We start from the raw sequence: 19,376 nt of genomic DNA, 5'->3' as shown, positions 1-19,376 counted from the left end.
GTCATATATCATCATGATTTGTCTTGTATGAAGATGAGTATTAGATTAATGGAAATCTAATGTAATTTTGAAGCATACATTCTACAAATTTAATCTAATAAATAATTCTCACCAAGTATGAAATCATGACTCAGATTCTTTATCAAAAATATATTCCTTACTTTTGGCAAAACTTGAACTGTCAGCTAGTTTAATGGCATCAGGGAAAACTTTCAATCTAATAAATCACCAATAATTCTGCATGCAAAACTAATTCTTCAAACTAGTTTAAACTATTTCATTAACCTTTTAATAGTAAAACACATAAATCTAAAAGTCATGCTACATCCTTAATTATTATACAAAAACATGTTATTAAGGCAACAATCACTACAAGCCTTTTGATTCTATTGTCTCATAAACAGTGTTAGAACTCAGGAAGGGAGGTGCTGAGCGTTACCATGAAAGAAAAGGTGTGAACCAACCTGGTAGGTGGGCGGAGTCAGGCAGAACTAACCTCTGATGGGCAGCCTATGGGCGGACCCCACAGTTTCTTCATTCCAACCCATCTTAGTGAACCTTAAACTACAAAACTGTTAACATGCACCTACCTCAGAAACAAGCTGCTTCTTAACTCTCCTGAAAACTCAAAGTTTTAATCAGTCTGGGATTTAGAAACATTATTCTAAACATGGATTATTGTGTCATGCAACATATAAACAAACACTCATTCCAACAAAACATCAAAGACAGACAAATAGCCAAATTTGAAGCTTCAAGAACTCAAATAAATTTTTAACAATCTCTTTTCAAAATATGTTTTCTCAGCCATATCTCTTAATTCTGTAATTGATCAATTTTGTTATGACAATCTTCAGGATCCTTTTTTAAGATGAGTGCACATAGTCCAAAGAGATCTCAAAGTATTTAGAAGCGCAGCAACAGTTTTCTCTAACACGAATCCAAATTCACTGATGCTGAAACCCTTTGCCAATTCTGTGTACTGTAACTGTAATAATAATAACTACAATCCTGAGGGTTATTGTTATAATTCTCTTTTTGTGTGGCTCAATTTGATCCCAGCTGTTTTCAAGAATTTCTCTGCTCAGGTTAAATGCAAAGATGTATTTTAAGTCGGCATTGAAATTTTATGCAGTGTTAGACTTAACCAGAAATTAACTTAAGAAGCTTGACTCCAAACTGGACTTTGTAGTGTTCCAAAAGGAGAACAGACATCATTCTCTTTAATTTGGGCTATTTACATTTTGAGAGTTGGGGAGAAAATTATTACTAGAACCCCTCTTTAATAATCTAAATGCTGATAAATGTTCCAATATTTTAGCTCTTGATAATCTGAAATTACCTTGTATACCTTTGTAGTCCTAGATATTCTTTTAATCTTTAAAACCTTACGAAACCAAACAAGGAGACTGTGGTTTGAGCCGACCATCCTCTTTAGTGTTGAGAGGACCTTTATTTCTTTTCTTTTGCCAAAATAAAGGATTTTACTCGTCTTTATTCCGTTATAAAGAATCCTAGCCTTGGCTTCAAAACAGAACTCTTCAGCCCCTATCTGTGTTCCCCAGAGTAGAATTTTTGAGTATTATTGCATTTCAAAGCCACTCATCATTGGCTTAGATCTGTTTTTAATAGGTCATTGGTCTACCTTTAATTAATTATTATCATTTTATGGACCCAAAATCTATGGCTCACGGGCATTTTGGAGTCCAGGAACCACAGATTGAGTACTGCTGCATTGAACAACAATGTTACCTTTCTGCAGAACTTGAAGGATTGGCTTAATATCCCCAAATCTATTAGTGTATTATTTCTGGCTTGGACAATAATCAGATTTAAAAATTGCAATCACTAGTTCACAGCTCCTAATTTACCTCAGATCATATTTGCTCCTAACCCAGTTCATAAGAAGCTTCAGACAAACATTATGCTAAAAAAAAACCAAAAACAACAAAAACACAGATCTGTTTTAAAATAAAGGAAAAGCATGCTTAAAAAATGTATTACTGTGGTGGAAAATAATTCAACAGTTCCGAAGGCCTTTTCTATGCAGTCTTTTAGGGAACATGAGATTAGTTAAATTTTGTGTGGTACCACTGTCCAATCAGATTCTTTCTTACCTTCAAAAAGAACCAGATTTTTCCATTCTCATTTTAAAGGTTTGCTTTGCCAAGGAAAATGTGTTTAACAAAACCAATTACTCTCAAAAGTTTTAAAAGTTTTAGCTGGTGATATGTTAGAAAACAACAAGTGTTTTAATATTTCTGTGCTGCACATAACTGATTTGGTTTCCTTTCCTTCCCCAGAGGAAAACAAAAAGAACCAGCAGAACCAAGCCTTTCATAGTTTTTGTCAGGACCTGATATAAGGTACAGTGTAAATCAATACGCTGCATGAATCAGAAGAGGGAAGAAAAAAACTAATATAACCTCTTCCCAGCAGCTGCTGTGAAAAACAATGAATTTGTACTTTCCATAAGTGTAAGTTAGCACTTGCGGACAAAAACTGCTCCCCACTGTAAGTACTGTGTCAGAGACTGTATGAGGACCATCTGCAGTAAAACTGAGCTTGTTTTAATGAGGTCTCTACCCATTAGATTTATGGGATACAAACTCTGACAACAGAAAACAATGCCTGAAGGAGAAACCCATCAGGTGTTATGCATGTGCTGGGTTTTGAAAATGCTCCTTCATGAGATCTGTCCTGAGAATAACATAGAAACACATGGTTACTGCTGAGTTTTGGAGGTGTTATAACTTCCTCTGCTTTTTAATAACTTTTAATAACTAGAATAATTGACCCTGAATATTCCACGACGAAAGAGAACTTGTTTCTCTAAAAGAATTAACTGGAAAGTATCAAATGAGCTAAGTTATCACCCTTTTGAAAATACTTTTTTAACCCTAAAATAATATTTTAACCCACTATATCTGTCAACGTCTAGCAAGCGTGTCACATGAACAGTGGTTAATAAGCGTTCTTCGTTGCAGAAAATAGGAAAAGATTTATACAAATGTGTGTGTGTTTGTACGTTACCCCCCTCAGTTTCTTAATCGCTCCAGAGTCAGACTGTCATGGCACAAAGTCCTCTATCAGTCCAAAAAACCCGGACCCTTCCCAGGTGTGTTGGTGGGGCATTCACTCCTTCCTTGTCCACTTTAACTTCTCCAGGAGGGAGAAAGAACTTTGCTTCGGCCTGTTTCTCTTCTGCCCACGTAAGATGTGCTTCCAATATAAATCCAGTGTATCGCTCTTCTGGCTCTGGCAAGCAGCATGAATCGTTGTTCATCTCAGTGGGTTTGGGGCCAGACTTCTTCTGAGTTTCGTTCTGGTGGAAACTCACACTGTCATTTGCAGCAGGGAGGCAGGCAAGCCCTCTCTCTTTCAGGCCGTGCTGAAGAAGCGTCTCTGGTGGAGTAGCCATGGGAAGGGCAGGTTTCTAAAGTCCAGACTCAAAAACGCAGATGTTGCACTCAAATCCCATATATGTGTGTGTGTGTGTGTGTGTGTGTGCATGTGTATGTGTGTGAGAGAGACAGAAGAAAAAGTTTAGTATAGGTTCAGATTTTGCACACAGAAATATTATCAGTCAGTCAGTCAGTTGTCCACATGTCTGTCACTTCCTTCGAATTCTACTTTCTGTGTCTTCCACATTCTCCCTTCCACAAAATGTACTATACTCCTTACTAAAACAACTTTCTTTTCCCATCTTTAATATCCCTTTTCACTTTTACCTTTTTTTTCTTCCAGCTGATTGCAGTATTTAAGGAAAAACAAAACTTGTCTTATCTTCTGAAATTAAAGCACATTTAACACAATCACCCCCACCTTTTTCTTCATTATTTTATAAATCACAGAGTCTGGAGAAGGACCCACCTCTGATGGCTTTGAGGTTCCAGAACCCATTTTTTTTACCTGTTCAGCAGCACGTCTACCGTCTGGCTTTCTCCTTTATAAGGTGTAGAGATTGCAAAAACCACCTGCAAAACCATCTGTTTTGCTTTATCTTATTGTTACCAACAAGAAACTCCTTGTATTCCTTACAGGGTAACGTGGCCCTCAGTCGATGTCCTCCCTCTCCCAACTCCGGAACCTAATTAATTAGTTAGGAGATGATGGTTAATGTGTAATAAAAATAATAATATATATTATATCATACAGAGAAACTTCTCACCCAGATATATTTGCAGATATATGGTCCGGATCCGATCGGCCAAAAGCCGCAGGCAGGCACTAGGACTCCCCTCTGTTAAATGGAGATGGATTGAGGACAACTTAGTCTCCAGGCTGGCCAGGCATCCTTATCCCCTCCTGCGGATTCTTTTGGCCTGTCAGATCCTGTTCGTGACGCCAAATTGTTGTGGATTTTCTTATCAAAGTGAGAGAGAAGTCAACTCATTAACAAGAGAAAGACCGGACTTTGTCTTTATAAGTTTATTCAAAGTCATATCAGCATTTGAAGACTCTGTCACTGAGCTTAGTCAGAGAAGCAGAACAATGAACAGAAGTCACAAACACTATTTATACCAGAATGAGGGTGTTATCTCAACTTAAAAGAGTTTAGAAATATGGTCTCTAGACCCCACCCTGGGTCAGAAGTAACCAGGTTATTTATGAAAGCACCCATCTACCCTCCCTTGAGATATAACACTTCAGGGAGTGTTAACCATAAAACTCTCCTGCATTTGAATTTAGAGTCCATCTACTCTTAAGTAACCAAAACACAGAGGTCAGAAAGAGAGAGGTAAAGGAAAGTTCAGAGCAATAAAATAATTTTCCACAACACGTGTATTCAGCTTTGTGATCAGATCACGAAGGATACATTACTCATTAAAAACGACAATATCCTTACTTATTTGGATTTGAAATGAACTTTTAATTTAAACCAATGTCTAAATATAACATTTTGGAGTTTCCTGACTTGAACCTGATAGAGAATCTGTGGATGGAGCTAAATATTGGGGTAATGGCAAAGAGGCCTTCCAATCTTCAAGACTTGGAGCTTATTGCAAAAGATATATCCTTAAAATATCTAGTGAAAACATGCAAACATTCATTTTCAGGTATTATAAGAAGGGTTTGATTGTTGTAATGTCAAAAAAGACCTTTCCATTGATTATTGAGAAAGGGTGTAAATACTTTTCATCATTTAAAAAAAAAACAAATTGTAAATAAGATATTTGTTTTTTCAAAATTGATACTTTTGCTACATTTTAACTATCTTTTGAGAAATCTCTGTCTCATCTGTTGCCAGGAAGAAACTATAATGGTGTATTCACACCAAACGCGGATTCTGCGATAGGAGCGGCCACTTTACATGTTATCCCTATGTAGAGGCGCGTTCAGGAGCGGAGCGGCGCGAGGGGATGCAAAGGAGACGAAGGACGCGGTGCGGAAGGCGCGCCGAGTGAAGCGGGAGCAGAGCGAGAGCGGTGGACGAGTTGAAAAATCTGAACTTTTTCCTAAAATCGCGTCGCGTCAACCAATCAGGGACTGGATGTGGCTGTGACGTAGGGTGAAAGACCGCAGCGGAGAAGAAGCGGTTGTCAGTGAAGATGGAGGACCAGATCATAGTGGTGTTGTGCGGCAAGCCAGAGTTATATGACTCAACCAATTACTTTTACCGAGACAAGTACAGAAAGGACCTGGCCTGGTTATATTTAGGCACAAATATCTTATATTTAGGAGATGTGGACATTAAAAATCGGCTGCTTTTTTATTGAGCTGAGATTTATTTACTCACCGAAGACAGATGGACAGGCGTTCAGCAGCGGGGATACAGCGCCGGTAGTTGGTGTCCCGGAGGCCGATTCGTCTCCCAACGCGGGACAGCAGATCTTTGAACTGGGTCCTGGATAGATGGAAGTACCGCTGAAATCGACCGTCATCCAGACGCAGCTCCTGGAGTAGGTGGTGCTACTCTCTGAACTGTTCCCGTCCCTGCAGAATCTGGTGAACCCAGGGAGGTCGATGTCGGCGGCGTTTTTCGGCTCTCCACAGGTAAAACACCATAATTAGGTCCGTGAAATCCATGTCCGCCATGTTCAGTTGAAACCAGCAAGCAACATATAAAAGCTCCTCCCATTTGATGACGCGGCAAAGCGTTGCCGTTTGTTGCCATTTAGCATTGCGGATTTCACGTGGAATGTGAAGCTGGCAAAAGCACAAATATTTGCACAATCCGCGTTCGGTGTGAACGCACCATAAGGTTTACTGAAATTATTTTAGGTTCAAATCTGGTAGGGGTATTAATAATTTTGGCCTTAACTGTTATAAAGACTTTATATTAAAGGTACATGCTTTAAAATAAAGCAATAAAATGTTTTTTCTTAAAAAAGCATCAAATAATAACAACAAAATTATAGTGCAGTGAGCAATGTATGCTATCTTATCATTTACATTATGAAAAGCATTTTTACTTCAGCTCAGAAGATTTCTGGACCTTTTATGATCAATTGTGATCAAAGACAAGTTGAGTTTTCTCTGCTAGCCAGGTGGAATTGCCCTGGTTGATGTAATTTGGAGGACCGAGCTCAAAGTAAATTTGCCCTCCAGCTGTTGTTACTGCTCTGGCAGCGCAACCCTGAATAAGCAGTTATTAACTAAAGAATAAATGGGTGTCTACATGGCATAGTTGTCTGGTTCTAAAGAAAACCTTTTCCATAAAAAGTTTGTTTTTTTCATATCTGCTGTTTCCTGAAAGAACAACTTTTTATAAAAGCAAATTATTTGAAACAGCTCCCCAATTAAATATATGTGGCTGTAGATAATAGATCAGACAGTGTTAAAATATGATTAGCTGGAACTGCCGCTAAAAATTCATATAATCACCAATTTCATCAGTTTTTCCCAAAATACAGATCATTGTCAGGCCAGGCATTTTGGGCTCCTTACATTAATGAAAGCACATTGAGCTTCCCAGCAAGTCATGAATGTAAATCAGGCTGTACAACAGCGGGACCTCTCCTCAGTGAAATGCAGGGCTCATTATTACACCTGCACTATTCCTACTGTGACTCAGAATGTCTGCAGGAAAGAAAGGTCAGTGCAAGTTCAGAATTTATAAAAAAAATATTTTTTATTTATTTATTTGCTTATTTCTTAGTTGGTACCTTAGACAGCTAAAGCAGTACATACTGATGATGTGATGTGAAAAACAAAAATCTTATTTTATGCACTGACAAAATTAGGGTTTCCTATTCACTAACAGTATTTTTCCAAGTAGATGTATGTAGTAACATGATCAGATTTCAATTGAATGTAATCACTGACAATAAATGAGTCTGTATTTTTTTGAAAATTAGTTAACTTGTACATATCCATTTGAGATCAAATATATGATGCAAACTGCGTTTCTTCATACGCAAGACATTCTCTTTGAAATATTCTTTTCTCAATTCAATTCAAATATACTTTATTGATCCCCGAGGGGAAATTAGAATTCCAGTACAACCCATCCAAACATACATCATGACACAAGACAAGGGGGGGACGGGTCACCGAGGCTTTGCTGCCCACTCACAGGTGCTGCCCTTGTTAGATGAGAAAAGAGGCCACATTAGATAAGTGGAGGGAAAAAAATCACTATTTCACACTTTATCCTTAGCAGGATACAGTTTGAGATTGCAAAAAACCTCAGCACAAAGAAGCAACAAGTTTACAAAACAACATCATGCTGGGAGCGGTGAAGGTGGTGTGAGGGGGTGCATATGTTTATCTTGAGCATGTGTGTGTATGTAAGTGAGTGTGTGCAAGTAAGTCCATGAAGCACTGTCCCAGAGGCCATTGTCCTTGATGGTACGTTGGAATGTTCATCAACCGGCCACAAAGTTCTGAGCAGGTCCACAGATGTCCTCAGGGAAGGGAGGTGGCAGAGGGAGCAGAGCATCATGTTTACATAACTTCCAGGAGAAGTTGAAGATAGCCAGCCATCAAGGCCGTGCAGGGGAGCCAGATTCAGATTTTATGTGGTATTCTATAAAAGTTTAGGATTATGCTTTAGTGAAAAAATATGCTTTTCATGTTGCACAGAAAGCCTGTATTTATACTGTGTAGATTTCAGTTATTTTGCTTTTGAGATGCACAGAGATATCAGCTTGACCTGCCCAGGCAGTTGACTGGCTGGTAAGAAACTCAAAAATCTGTTCTTTTTGTGATCATTGAATGCACAATGTGTAAATGGACAAACCAACAATCTTAAGTATGGAAGTTTCTTCTGAGTGAAGAAGACTGGAGTTTTTTACAATATCAAGGAGCTGTTTAAAAATTAAGTCAGCAGAGATTTAAGAAGCTATTTCAAACGAAGCTTGTTTGCCATTTGCTAGTTTTGTAGTCTTGGTTGTTTTGTGCTTGGCTTTTTCACACATGTAATGATGTCATCTACCAAAGGGTTTATAAGATTGTTTGCAGTTTGAGAATATTTTTTCTAAATGTCTAGTGAATTGACCTGGAGACGAATTCGCTAGATATTATGAAGGCTAAATGTACTATAATAAAATTACTGTTCTATTTATTTGAGCTTATAATTTCTTTATGTTATGGGACATGCTATATTTTGAAATTTTTACAACTTTTTGGAAATCTCTTAGGGTTAGGATCTGCTTTCTTAAGGACATGCTAATGGAAGCTGATGTTCAGAGTAGCAATGCTAACAGTGTTAAGCTTTCTAATCATGTTGGGTGCACATTTATATAAAAATCTTTTTACACACAGTGGGACATTGCTCCTAATATAAAATTTTAATAACCACCCACAGCAGGAAGGATCAAAATAAATGTATTTTGGATGTAATTTTATTAATGTTCTTAAAGAAAAAAATCAGAATCAGTTAAAATCCCTATTGGCTGTTAAAGACTTGACTAAAGCTGCAGACTAAAAATTGGCCACAAATCTCTGATCAGCTCACAATTTTTTTTTTATTGTGGCCTTGTCAAGTATTTTCTAAAGGTTTTCATGATGATATGTCAAAGCAAGTAGCAGCAACCACATATTTTTTATTTAATGTTTCCCCTCTTTGCATAAGAAGGCATTCTACTAAGAGAGAGATTCACAAAGTAGGTGTAGTTCATATGACTGCTGAGGAGGCTTGACCAGTGCATAACTCAAACTTTAAAGTTTAATGTGGCACATATCCAGATGAAGCTTGTGCCTACTACATGCATAACACTTTTGGGCACATTTTAAAAAGTACAAATGAAGAGCATTATTACCACTGTCTGTGAGACTCAAACTGAGTGCCATCTGTTTTAACCTTTTGATAAAGTACTTTATAACAGATTTTTCTATTTCTGTCAGCTCATAGAATGTCTGACATACAATACTCACAAAAAGTTTGAGATATTTGGCTTTCGTGTGATATTTATGGAAAACCTAAAAAGTTCATGCTGCAGTAATATATCATGAAAGTAGGGCATTTAAGTAGAAGCATGAAATGGTGATTTCCTGATTTCAAATGACTTATTGAAACAAAAGCCAAGAGCAGTGGTGGGTATACCACAACAAAAAAGGTCAATGTCTCAATAAGTTGTCATGTCATGAGCATCAAATACATCTTGTCTCATTGAGAATGGAAAAAAAGATTAGATTTATCAATTATTTTTAAGGGAATTCCTTTTTTTATTTTTATTTTAACAAATGCAGTTTTACACATCACATACTGTGTTTTAAGAAATGTGTTGACAGTGTAGAATATTCCAGGTCAGGTTTGACCAATTATTGTGTTTTTTTTTTTTTTTGTGCTGTCTAATATTATTGATATACATTTGTTTCAACAATATTGCAAGCAAATAACACTTTTCAGAAATCAGAAATCAGGAACTTCTCATTAAAAAAGTATTTTTTGAGAATGTCTTTTTTTTTTTGAGTGTGCTGTTTATTACACTGACACTGTGTACACAGTTTGATTGGCAGCTAAGCCAGGGATCCGCAAAGGTTTTGGACATGTTGAATAATCCAGCAGTATGAGCCTTGATGCTCTTACATACCATGTACACCGTACATATGCGCCACTGGTACAGAATCGACACAGTTGTGACTGAAATATTGCGGGGATGCTGTTTGTTTCGAATTAAGGCACCTTACCCACTTTATGATTAATTTGGCTATTAATTTTCAGGCTACTTGTGGGTATTTATAGAGCATTGAAATTTTATTCCCAGATGGTCACCTGATCTTTAAAACATTAAGGAAAAGTAAGTGCCGTGTCATGACGCAGCAGAACACTGTAAACTCCAGACCATTTATCCTTGTATAAATATGCACTTTTAAGAACAGGAGCTCAACAACAGCAATATGTGTACTTTTAAGATGTGACAGTACTCACCTTAAGACCCATATAACAAATGTTTTTAAATACAGCATAAATACTTGGCAAAAACAGTGTGACACCGGTATTTTAAAATTTGAACTTGATATGTTAAGGAGCAAAATGAACAAAATAAAGAGGGGGGAATAAAAAGGAAACTATATGATCAGATGCAATCCAGACTTATAAAATTGCAAAAAATAATTGTCCTTAGTTTTTGTTAAGCATGTGCAATGTGAAGTTTGATGGTAGCAGCAGCTTTTTGTTTCCTGCCCCTAAAAGATGTGATTGATTCTGCTGTAGGAATTAATCACTTTTTATTTTTATTTTATCTTTGCTACATTTTGATAGTTTGCTGCATTTGTGCAGTTGGTTTGGTAGCAATTACTACAACTGCTTTGTTTTTATTCATGCCTTGTTGAATGGGAACTGGACAAAAATCTCCAGCCTGGCTATGTGCTGGTTTGAAATTCTCACAGTATGATAGACTTGAGGAAAAATGCAATGGTTTTACTCTTCACAATATTAACATAAGAATTATAAAAAATGTGGGCCATAACCTAATTGATTTCATTCTAAACAGAAAAGTAGCAAATAGTACTAGTGCTGCAATTATAACGTGACATTTTGATTAATGTAGCTCTTATAATGTTTCAGTAACATTTATGGAATCTCTTTAATTTTTTAGGGAGGGGCAGTGATGTGGTTCTCTGTGCTCCATTTGATCAATTTTAAAACTGTACTGTGAGAACCTAGTTCTCCAGGTCTCCTCCAACCTTTAGCTGAACAGGGTGAAGTTTCACTTTGTGTTATGCTTATAGCACTTTCAATTTCATTAATCATACATATTAAGAACTTGAGGCCCTAATATTTTAGCCCCCTGAGAATATTGGATCTAATGTTCAGCTCCACTTTATTTTTGGGTTAATGTTTCTGAATGTAGGCTGCACGGTGGCGCAGTTGGTAGCACTGTTGCCTTGCAGCAAGAAGGTCCTGGGTTCGATTCCTGTCCGAGGGTCTTTCTGCATGGAGTTTGCATGTTCTCCCAGTGCATGTGTGGGTTCTCACCGGGTACTCTGGCTTCCTCCCACAGTCCAAAGACATGCCTGTTAGGTTAATTGGTAACTCTAAATTGCCCTTAGGTGTATGAATGAGTGTGTGCATGGTTGTTTGTGTGTTACCCTGCGATGGACTGGCAACCTGTCCAGGGTGTACCCTGCCTCTTGCCCATAGACTGCTGGAGTTAGGCACCAGCTCCCCCGCGACCCACTATGGAATAAGCGGTAGAAAATGACTGACTGTTTCTGAATGTTTAGCTGTTCCCTCACACCAAATTGTGGTCTGTTGTGCCATACTTCCTTTCCGTAAACCTGATGGCTGCAGTTGCTCCCTGTGTTTCTAGAGGAGATGACTATGAGCTGAATTGAGGTTTAATGGCCCTCAGCTTATTTGTTCATTGGTCCCAGAAGGGATTTGTGGATGTGGCAGTTCTACAGTATATTGTACATCAGGGCTGTGTTGCTAAAATAATTTTAAAGATGTTATTGTTTTTGCCAGATTGAGTTTTTTCAGGGCAGTTGCAGCTGCGGTTTCAGTTTTCTCTACCCAGCCTGTTTGGCAGCTTCTGGATGTCTCATTTAGCTCTGTATACTCCACATAGACACGGCGATCATAGCTTTTTTAACGATGCTGCTGTCTTGCTCATTTGCCTACAAATTAATATTGTACACCTGCATAACTGCCTTTGCTAATAGGATATGGTAACTTCAAAGGATTATTGTGATTTCTCCTTTTTTTTCTGAGCTAATCAAAATTTAAATAAAATTCAAACAAGCAAACTATACATTTAATATAAAAAAACTCAATTGAAAAAGAAATGGGTATAAGCTAAACCTAAAATTTTTTATACTTTTGTACTAAAATAAACCCAACTTTATTACTTCAGTATTCTGGTTAATTACCTGGACATTTGCTTTTATAATAACAACAATAATAATTAGGTGTTTTAAAAAAAAAAAGCATTCAACAAAGCCAGTGAAAGTTTTGATCCTGTAACATAATTTCTGAAATTTCTTGAATTAAGCTGGCAGGTTCAGTCAGCAAGCCGCGCCGCTGGTTGGAAACAACTATTCTGATTATGCAGCATGAGGTAGTGATAAAATGGAGGTGCTCCCTTTAGCGCTCAAGATTATGTATTAAGTTACTCCCCCCTCTTTCTCACTGGGGTGAGCCATGAAAAGATGAGAATTCTGAATCGCTGTCACATAATATAATATTTTGAATGTGAATGTATTCCTGTAGGAAGCCTGGTTTTGCAGCAAATGTTGCATTTTTAATAATATGCTGAAACTGGGATACTAGAAGTCTAGATGAACAGATTTGCATTTAGCACAGTCTACAAATAGCTGTATTTTCTTTCAGCATAAAAAGGGATCACCTATACAATTTTTAAAGTTTATAAACGACTTATGTTCTTTCTTTCGCAGTAGCCATACTTTTGTCTATTAGAAGCCAATGATTTTATTTCCATTTAACTTTATCTTAGTGAATGCCCTGAACTGAGGACCCTACATGTCTCCTTACTGATGATCACACAGCTGTATTTTTCAGGAATTTGGGTTCTTTTTAGCAGTATGTGGGTTGTGGTTTCAGACTTTGTGTGAATTTATATCCCCAAATCCCCATTTCATACCCAGCCATTACCATTTTATATAGAACTATGTCCATTTCATGTCCATAAGCACATCATTTCATGATCATGTTTTTAACTACTTTTTTTTCATATATTTCTGTTGGTAGTTGGGTATTTAGATGAATTTTGGAAATAATAATACAAAAAAAGTCCTGATAAATTAATACATTTTTTCTGTGTTTTTTTTGTTGTGATTTTATAACCGGTCTTTTGTCCATTAGTTGTGGCATTGATCCTCTTTTTAACTATGTGTGACTATGACCACCATTAACATTCTCATTGTTTTTGACTTATGCTAATAATTTTCAGCTTTCTTTGAACCGTGCAGTAGTCTGCTAAAACTAGCTGGTTTATAGAGTAGCTTCTGTTCCCTTTGGTAACTGGTGGTGGATATATTTTAGATAGCTACATATAGTTTTTTTTTTCTTTTTTTTTTTGCAGCTCCTCTCCTCAAAAGATACAAGGACAGACTCAAAAAGTGAAGAAACCAGAAGTAATGTACTTGTTTCTCAGTGAACACACACTTGGCATCTGTTTATCTAAAGTATTTTTTGTCTTTGTAAATTCTCTTTTACAAGGAGCCTAAACTACATCAGAGGAATGAGATAAATATATTACACAAATGTATTTATTCCCAAAATCACAATATTAACACTTCAGTTGTAAATCATTAAATAGTTGCAGTGTTTGTAGCCAAAATAATCAATAATAAACTTGTACTAATCATACTAATATAATGATTATTTAAGTGAGAAGACATATACAACTATATAATCTAACTACTTAAAAAGGGAATTCTTAAAGAGTTGGAAAATGAATATTCAGCCTTTCTATAGTTGATAAACACCTTAACTTATGAAATGGCATCTCTGGAATGGTAAGCTTGTTTTACTTGGATTTTGGTGGCAGAAAACCAAAGCTCAAGACTAGCCTTATTGTTAGACTGGACAGGAAGTACCACAATTTTGGGTCAGATGCATGTATCTTCCCAGAACAAGGTTGGGCTTCTTCTTCATCACGTCTGAGTACCTTTTCTCTCTCTGCTGGAAAGGATCACCAGCTGTGGCTCACAAAGTTGCTGTCTCCCCAGGGAGTTTAGCCTGAGGCTTGAAGGCTATTCCTCCTTATATATGAGTTGTAAGCAATCCAAAAAACTATCTTGCTGAAAGGTTCAAAAAACGTTTTGATGAATTTTGAACAAGTTGATCAATCTTGTTTGTGGACTCCACTGGGCACGGTCCTTGGTTGGTGGGTCTCGACTGTTCTGAGCTGCATCATTGTGTCTGTCTTCATGGCTTTTCACTATCTCTTCATCACTCGTTGTCACTCATCACTACAATCTGACCCAGCCCCCAGAAGCAAACAGGAAAGATGGTGTGTATTGTTTTTTCAAAACCATTTGTTTATCTTTTCAGAGAGACCCAAAATAAACAATAATTTCTGGTTGAAAGCAGACATCAAGGACTCAAATGCACTGAAACATTCTTACCAGATAAAAGGACGATGTTACATTCTGTTGGGAGTTTTAATCTTACCAGACAAAAGATCATTCCTTAAACCTGAATACAGGTTTAAGGAATAATATATTCAGTTGCATTTTAATTCTACTTGAAGCATTAAACATTTAATCATATCATACCTACATTGTATTTGGACAATCTTAAGAGCAAAATCTTTGGGAGTAAAAGATAAGTCAGTTCAATCTAATGTAACATAAAGGTATTTTCAACATTGACGGTCCCAATAGTAAAGTGTGTATATTTGTGTAAAAAAAAGTACGGTCAAGGTTCAAGGTTTTTTATTATGATGCACATAGATCTAATTAATGAGTAAAGCTCAGTGCACAGAGCTAAGTGCTCTTATTTTTCATAATGTGTCAGCAATTGACTCATATTCCTTCAATTTTTTTCACAGCTTATTTGCATTTATGACACTAATTGTAGACATCAACTCCAGTCACATAATCACCTATTTCTAGCATGAGGTTTCTCCAACATGATTAATAACACAGAGTCTGTGAGTAACAATGGGACAGAGCATGAACAAGACAGGATGTACAAATACCTCCATCCATTTTATGGCGGAGGAGTGAAATGATTAGCATCTGCTTTAGCTCACACAACCATTGAAGGGAAAATCAAATATAAAAGTGTTCACACCCCTGATACAATTCCAGGTTTTTGAGATTTAAAAAAGCAGAACATAAAAAAAAAAGGGAAAATATTACATATAATAATGGAGCAATAATGTTGCATAATGCTGCACAGCTTTAAACTATTGTTTTGTTGAAATATATTTTGAAACTTTTTAGCATAAATTCCTCTTTGGTAGGAGTTTATGCAATCTACATATTGACCTTGCAATGTTTGCCCACTCTACCCTGAAAGTTGTCTCTAAATCTGTCAGCTTGTCAGGACATCTCTTGTCCATCTTTGACCAACCGAGGCACATTCCTTCTCTTTTGCTCTCGGTGGGGTCAGACGCTTTTCCACTCTCTCCTTGATCCTCCCCCATTTTTTGCCCTGCTTCAGCTTTTTGTCTATGTTTTTCTTAGAGCCTCTGTTTGCATATCCTCCTAATTTGTTCATTATAGATTTGGTCAGCTGGTCTCTCAACGCAATCGATCAAATTTTCTCAACAGGAAGACATGGTAAAAGGGAACCCTCTTGTCCAGACGGGACGTTCTTCTCCGGATACGCAATAGATTCCTGGCAGCAGTGGAAGATTGTGTGCCTGACAACAACGTCAGTTGAGGACGTGGAAGATTTGTACATAATTGGATTTCTGATAACAGGATTTCTGCTTTTTGGAGTTGGCGGTTACCTGGCTTATTGAAAGATTTGTAAAACATCGGCAGCTTTTCAAAGCACTCCAAAGCTGCCTGGGATGTTTGAACGGATCTTTAGAGCTCTCAGCACTCAGATTGATATGTTAAGAGAGCATAGTTGCAAGCTGGACGCAATCCTTGAACAGAAACGCAGGCTGGCTGCGTTTCCCGGACTCAAAGGTGGAGAAAGTTGTTTGCTTTTTTTTGTCTGCACCCAGCACATGACGGATCACCTTCTCTTGTTAAACAAATTGCTCAATCACGTGCTGTCTGGAGCCCCATCTTGTGGGTGATTCAGTGATAAGTTTGTGGGCAGGAAGCACCAGCTGTCTGTCTGTGTGTCTGTCTGTGTGTCTGTCTGTCTGTGATAGAAATCATGTGTTTGTTGTTCAAAAACAACTATGACGGTAACTTAACGATTGCAATGTGAAGCCGGTGCCCAAAGCATGGCAGCCTGGTCCAGCTGTTGATCCAGAGTGCACTGACAACGTTTGCACCGCTGTCGGTTGTCATGCATGCCATGCGTTCTTCCTTCAGTGACCATGCAGCGAGGGTATCTTTCAAACCAAGTGCAATGGTGTCACCTGTGTGGTCCTGCGGAAAGTAGGACGTCTGCAGGCAGAAGCTCTTCAGTATCCAGGATTCATCAATAAAGTGCACAGTCAAAGACAGATAGGGCTCGGAGGTCCTGCTCGACCACAAATTGGTGGTTGTAGAAAAGTTCGACACATTTTGCAGTTTCTTCGTGAGTGTTTTGCGAGTTGATCCATATAAGTTTGGTAGAGCAGTTTGGCCAAAATATTTGCGACTTGGCACTTTGTATCTGGGATCAAGGATGTGAACAAGTTCTCTGAAGCCTTCCCTCTCCACCAGTTGAATTACCATCATTTCCTTGGCTATAAAATTAGTAATGGCATTCGTTATGTCTTGCCAACGTTTACTTGCTTTCTCGTATGGTACGTGTTTGCTGAATGACTCGGCAAGGGTTTGCTGAGTGTGTTGTGCTGAATTACTTGTCTTTTCTTTGGCCGTAGTAGTGCTTGTAGAGTCGTGAAGTTTTACGTAGTCCTCATACTCTTTTGTATGGTTCGTTCGCAAGTGAAACAGATTTGTTGTTGAACTGCTCTTCACAGTGACTGCTTTTCGGCATATCTTGCATGTAACGCTACTTTGACCGACGTCAGTCTTATCAAAACCGAACCATTTCCAGGCTAGGGACGTGAACCCACGTCTTGCTATTAAATCATCTGCTGAGACAGAATATTGCTGCATATTTCCTCCATGTGAGAAGATTGTTCTCTTTTGGTTACTGTGAGTCACGAGACTGAATTCTGTTTGCAGATTGGCCTAGTTGCCGCTGACCCGAGTCACGAGACTGAACCCTGTCCGCTGATTGGCTTCTGAGGCACGCATTCTTTGACTGAGAATTTTCATGCACCTCTCCTTTACCGTGTATGCACCCTCCATTTGTTGTCTTGTTTGGTTCCTTCAGACCATAGCAAATTTACAAGGTTTTGTGAGATTTTAGCCAGGCTATGATAAAAAGGCTTTTGTCTCTCAGTCCTACTGCTTCATCCAGACATGTGTAGAATACAGCATATTGTTGCCTCATGTAGAAAAAAATGAGTACTGTGATTGTGTGTATTTAAATGTATATATGTTTTGTCCTTTGTTGACTAAAATAATTTGATGCGTTTCTTTGTTCATTTGTTTTGATTGAGCTTTGAACTCAGGAGTCTTTCAAAAATGTTATTCAATTTAAGGAAATTGTTGGCTTTTAGTGAATGGAATTATTATTTGACTAAAATACTACAGATTGACTTATAAAAGTCACAGAGATTGGTTTAATTCTAATAAACAGAAAGACAATGTAGGACTTTTTGAGTGCTTTTTTGTTTTTGTGCCAAATAAATAATTTCAGCCAACCTTTCCCTTAAAAACAAAGCAGCTGTGTTTAGAATCAGGGCCCTCATTGACCGTATAATCACTGTTCTGTTGAGTCAGAAAAAGAAATTGGACCATTCCCTTCTTTAAATAATTATGTTTTTGAATTGTCAGGGAGTGCCTGAGAATGTTTTTGATGTATTGATTTGTAATCACTCTGCAAATTTGTCTGCAAAGATTTTCTGCCTCTTCATCAGCAGCAATGTAATTAGATAGATGCTCTCTGGTCTCTAATTGCAAATTATGATGGATGAACTATGCATCATACTTTGCAATCCAACTGCTACTCTTTTGGATGTTCCATATTATGGTTTAGTTTCATTTTTTGGTGTTGGGTTAATTTAAAAGCATCTAATTTCTTTTCCTTCTACAGTTTTCATCAGTGTTGCTGCTGGATCAGCTGAAGGCTCACAGGTAAGAAACATACTTTAATTAAAAAGTAAACTCAGAAACTTATTTTATCACTTTATGAAATAAGTCCTTTACTTTTTATATTCCCATCAATAAACTAAACAGTGAATTTTAGATTTTTTGCTTTCTCAGGAGAACAGGCCCATTTTGTTTCTTTTTGCTTTCAGATTGTCTGTAGTCTGCAGTTTTTGCTTGATAAAAAATTCAAATGTTCAGTTGCTCTGCTTCTTATTGGTGTAAGAGAATGTTTACAGTAAGCCTCTTGGCAGATCTGCTTCCTATAACAGAAATAGGAGATTACTGTTTGCTTTTTACTGATGTCAACTAATTATTTTCCTGTTGTGTTGCAAAAAAATGCAACTAATGTCTTCAAGTTAAACTCCAGTGTTGCCTCTGTAGATGGGAAAGATCTTGACTGATTAAGCTCATTGAAATCAAGCTAAGCCCCCAGATACTAATGTAAACAAAGTTATAACAGTTTCACTGTTTCCTATTTTATCAGCCTACTTTTTATCCTTTATATCCTATAGCTTTATATCCCCTATATAAAAAATCTATTGCAATCAGTTACCTTTAAAAATGGTAAAATGAAACATATTACAGGTGTTTTATAAAAATAGCAGAATTGATAATAGTCATACATGCCATATCAGTAAAAACCAGACCATTTGGTTGCAAGTGGTTTTATAATTTTTTATAGACCAGGTTCTGCTTTTTTTTATAACATCTAATTAGGGCAACGATATTAGAATGTAAAAGATTAGAATGTGCTAATGATGATTTATAAGGCACATTGTATGCATTGCAGTTCTAGGCGCTCGCTCAGATGACTCAGTTTCATTTACCTACTCTTCATTCAGCTTGATAAAATAGCTTCTTTGCCAGCCGAAAGACAGTGAGTCCTAGGCGGTCCCCTGGGCCTCCTCCCGGTGGGACGTGCCTGGAACACCTCCCGAGGAAGGCGTCCGGGAGGCATCTGGTATAGATGCCCTAGCCACCTCAACTGGCTCCTCTCGATGTGGAGGAGCAGCAGCTCTACTCCGAGCTCCTCCCGGATGTCCAAGCTCCTCACCCTATATCTAAGGGAGTGCCTGGCCACCCTACGGAGGAAGCTAATTTCAGTCGCTTGTATCTGGGATCTCAGTCTTTCGGTCATGACCCAAAGTTCATGGCCATAGGTGAGGGTAGGAACGTAGACCGAC

At 37.7% G+C, this 19,376-nt stretch overlaps 1 protein-coding gene across 1 annotated transcript in view; it reads left to right on the top strand.

Moving 5' to 3' along the window:
* The window catches only part of b3glcta (beta 3-glucosyltransferase a), a 152,614-nt gene that overhangs the window by 10,900 nt on the left and 122,338 nt on the right, over positions 1 to 19,376 (top strand). The window contains exon 2 of the mRNA XM_047392711.1: positions 18,137 to 18,177. Coding sequence (XP_047248667.1) covers positions 18,137 to 18,177 — 41 coding nt within the window. The remainder of the gene's footprint in view (positions 1 to 18,136; positions 18,178 to 19,376) is intronic.

This window comes from Girardinichthys multiradiatus, chromosome 18 (genome assembly GCF_021462225.1).
Source record: "Girardinichthys multiradiatus isolate DD_20200921_A chromosome 18, DD_fGirMul_XY1, whole genome shotgun sequence".
NCBI lineage: Eukaryota > Metazoa > Chordata > Actinopteri > Cyprinodontiformes > Goodeidae > Girardinichthys > Girardinichthys multiradiatus.
The sequence above is the reverse complement of the archived record's forward strand: the minus strand, read 5'-3'. Positions and strand labels throughout refer to the sequence as shown.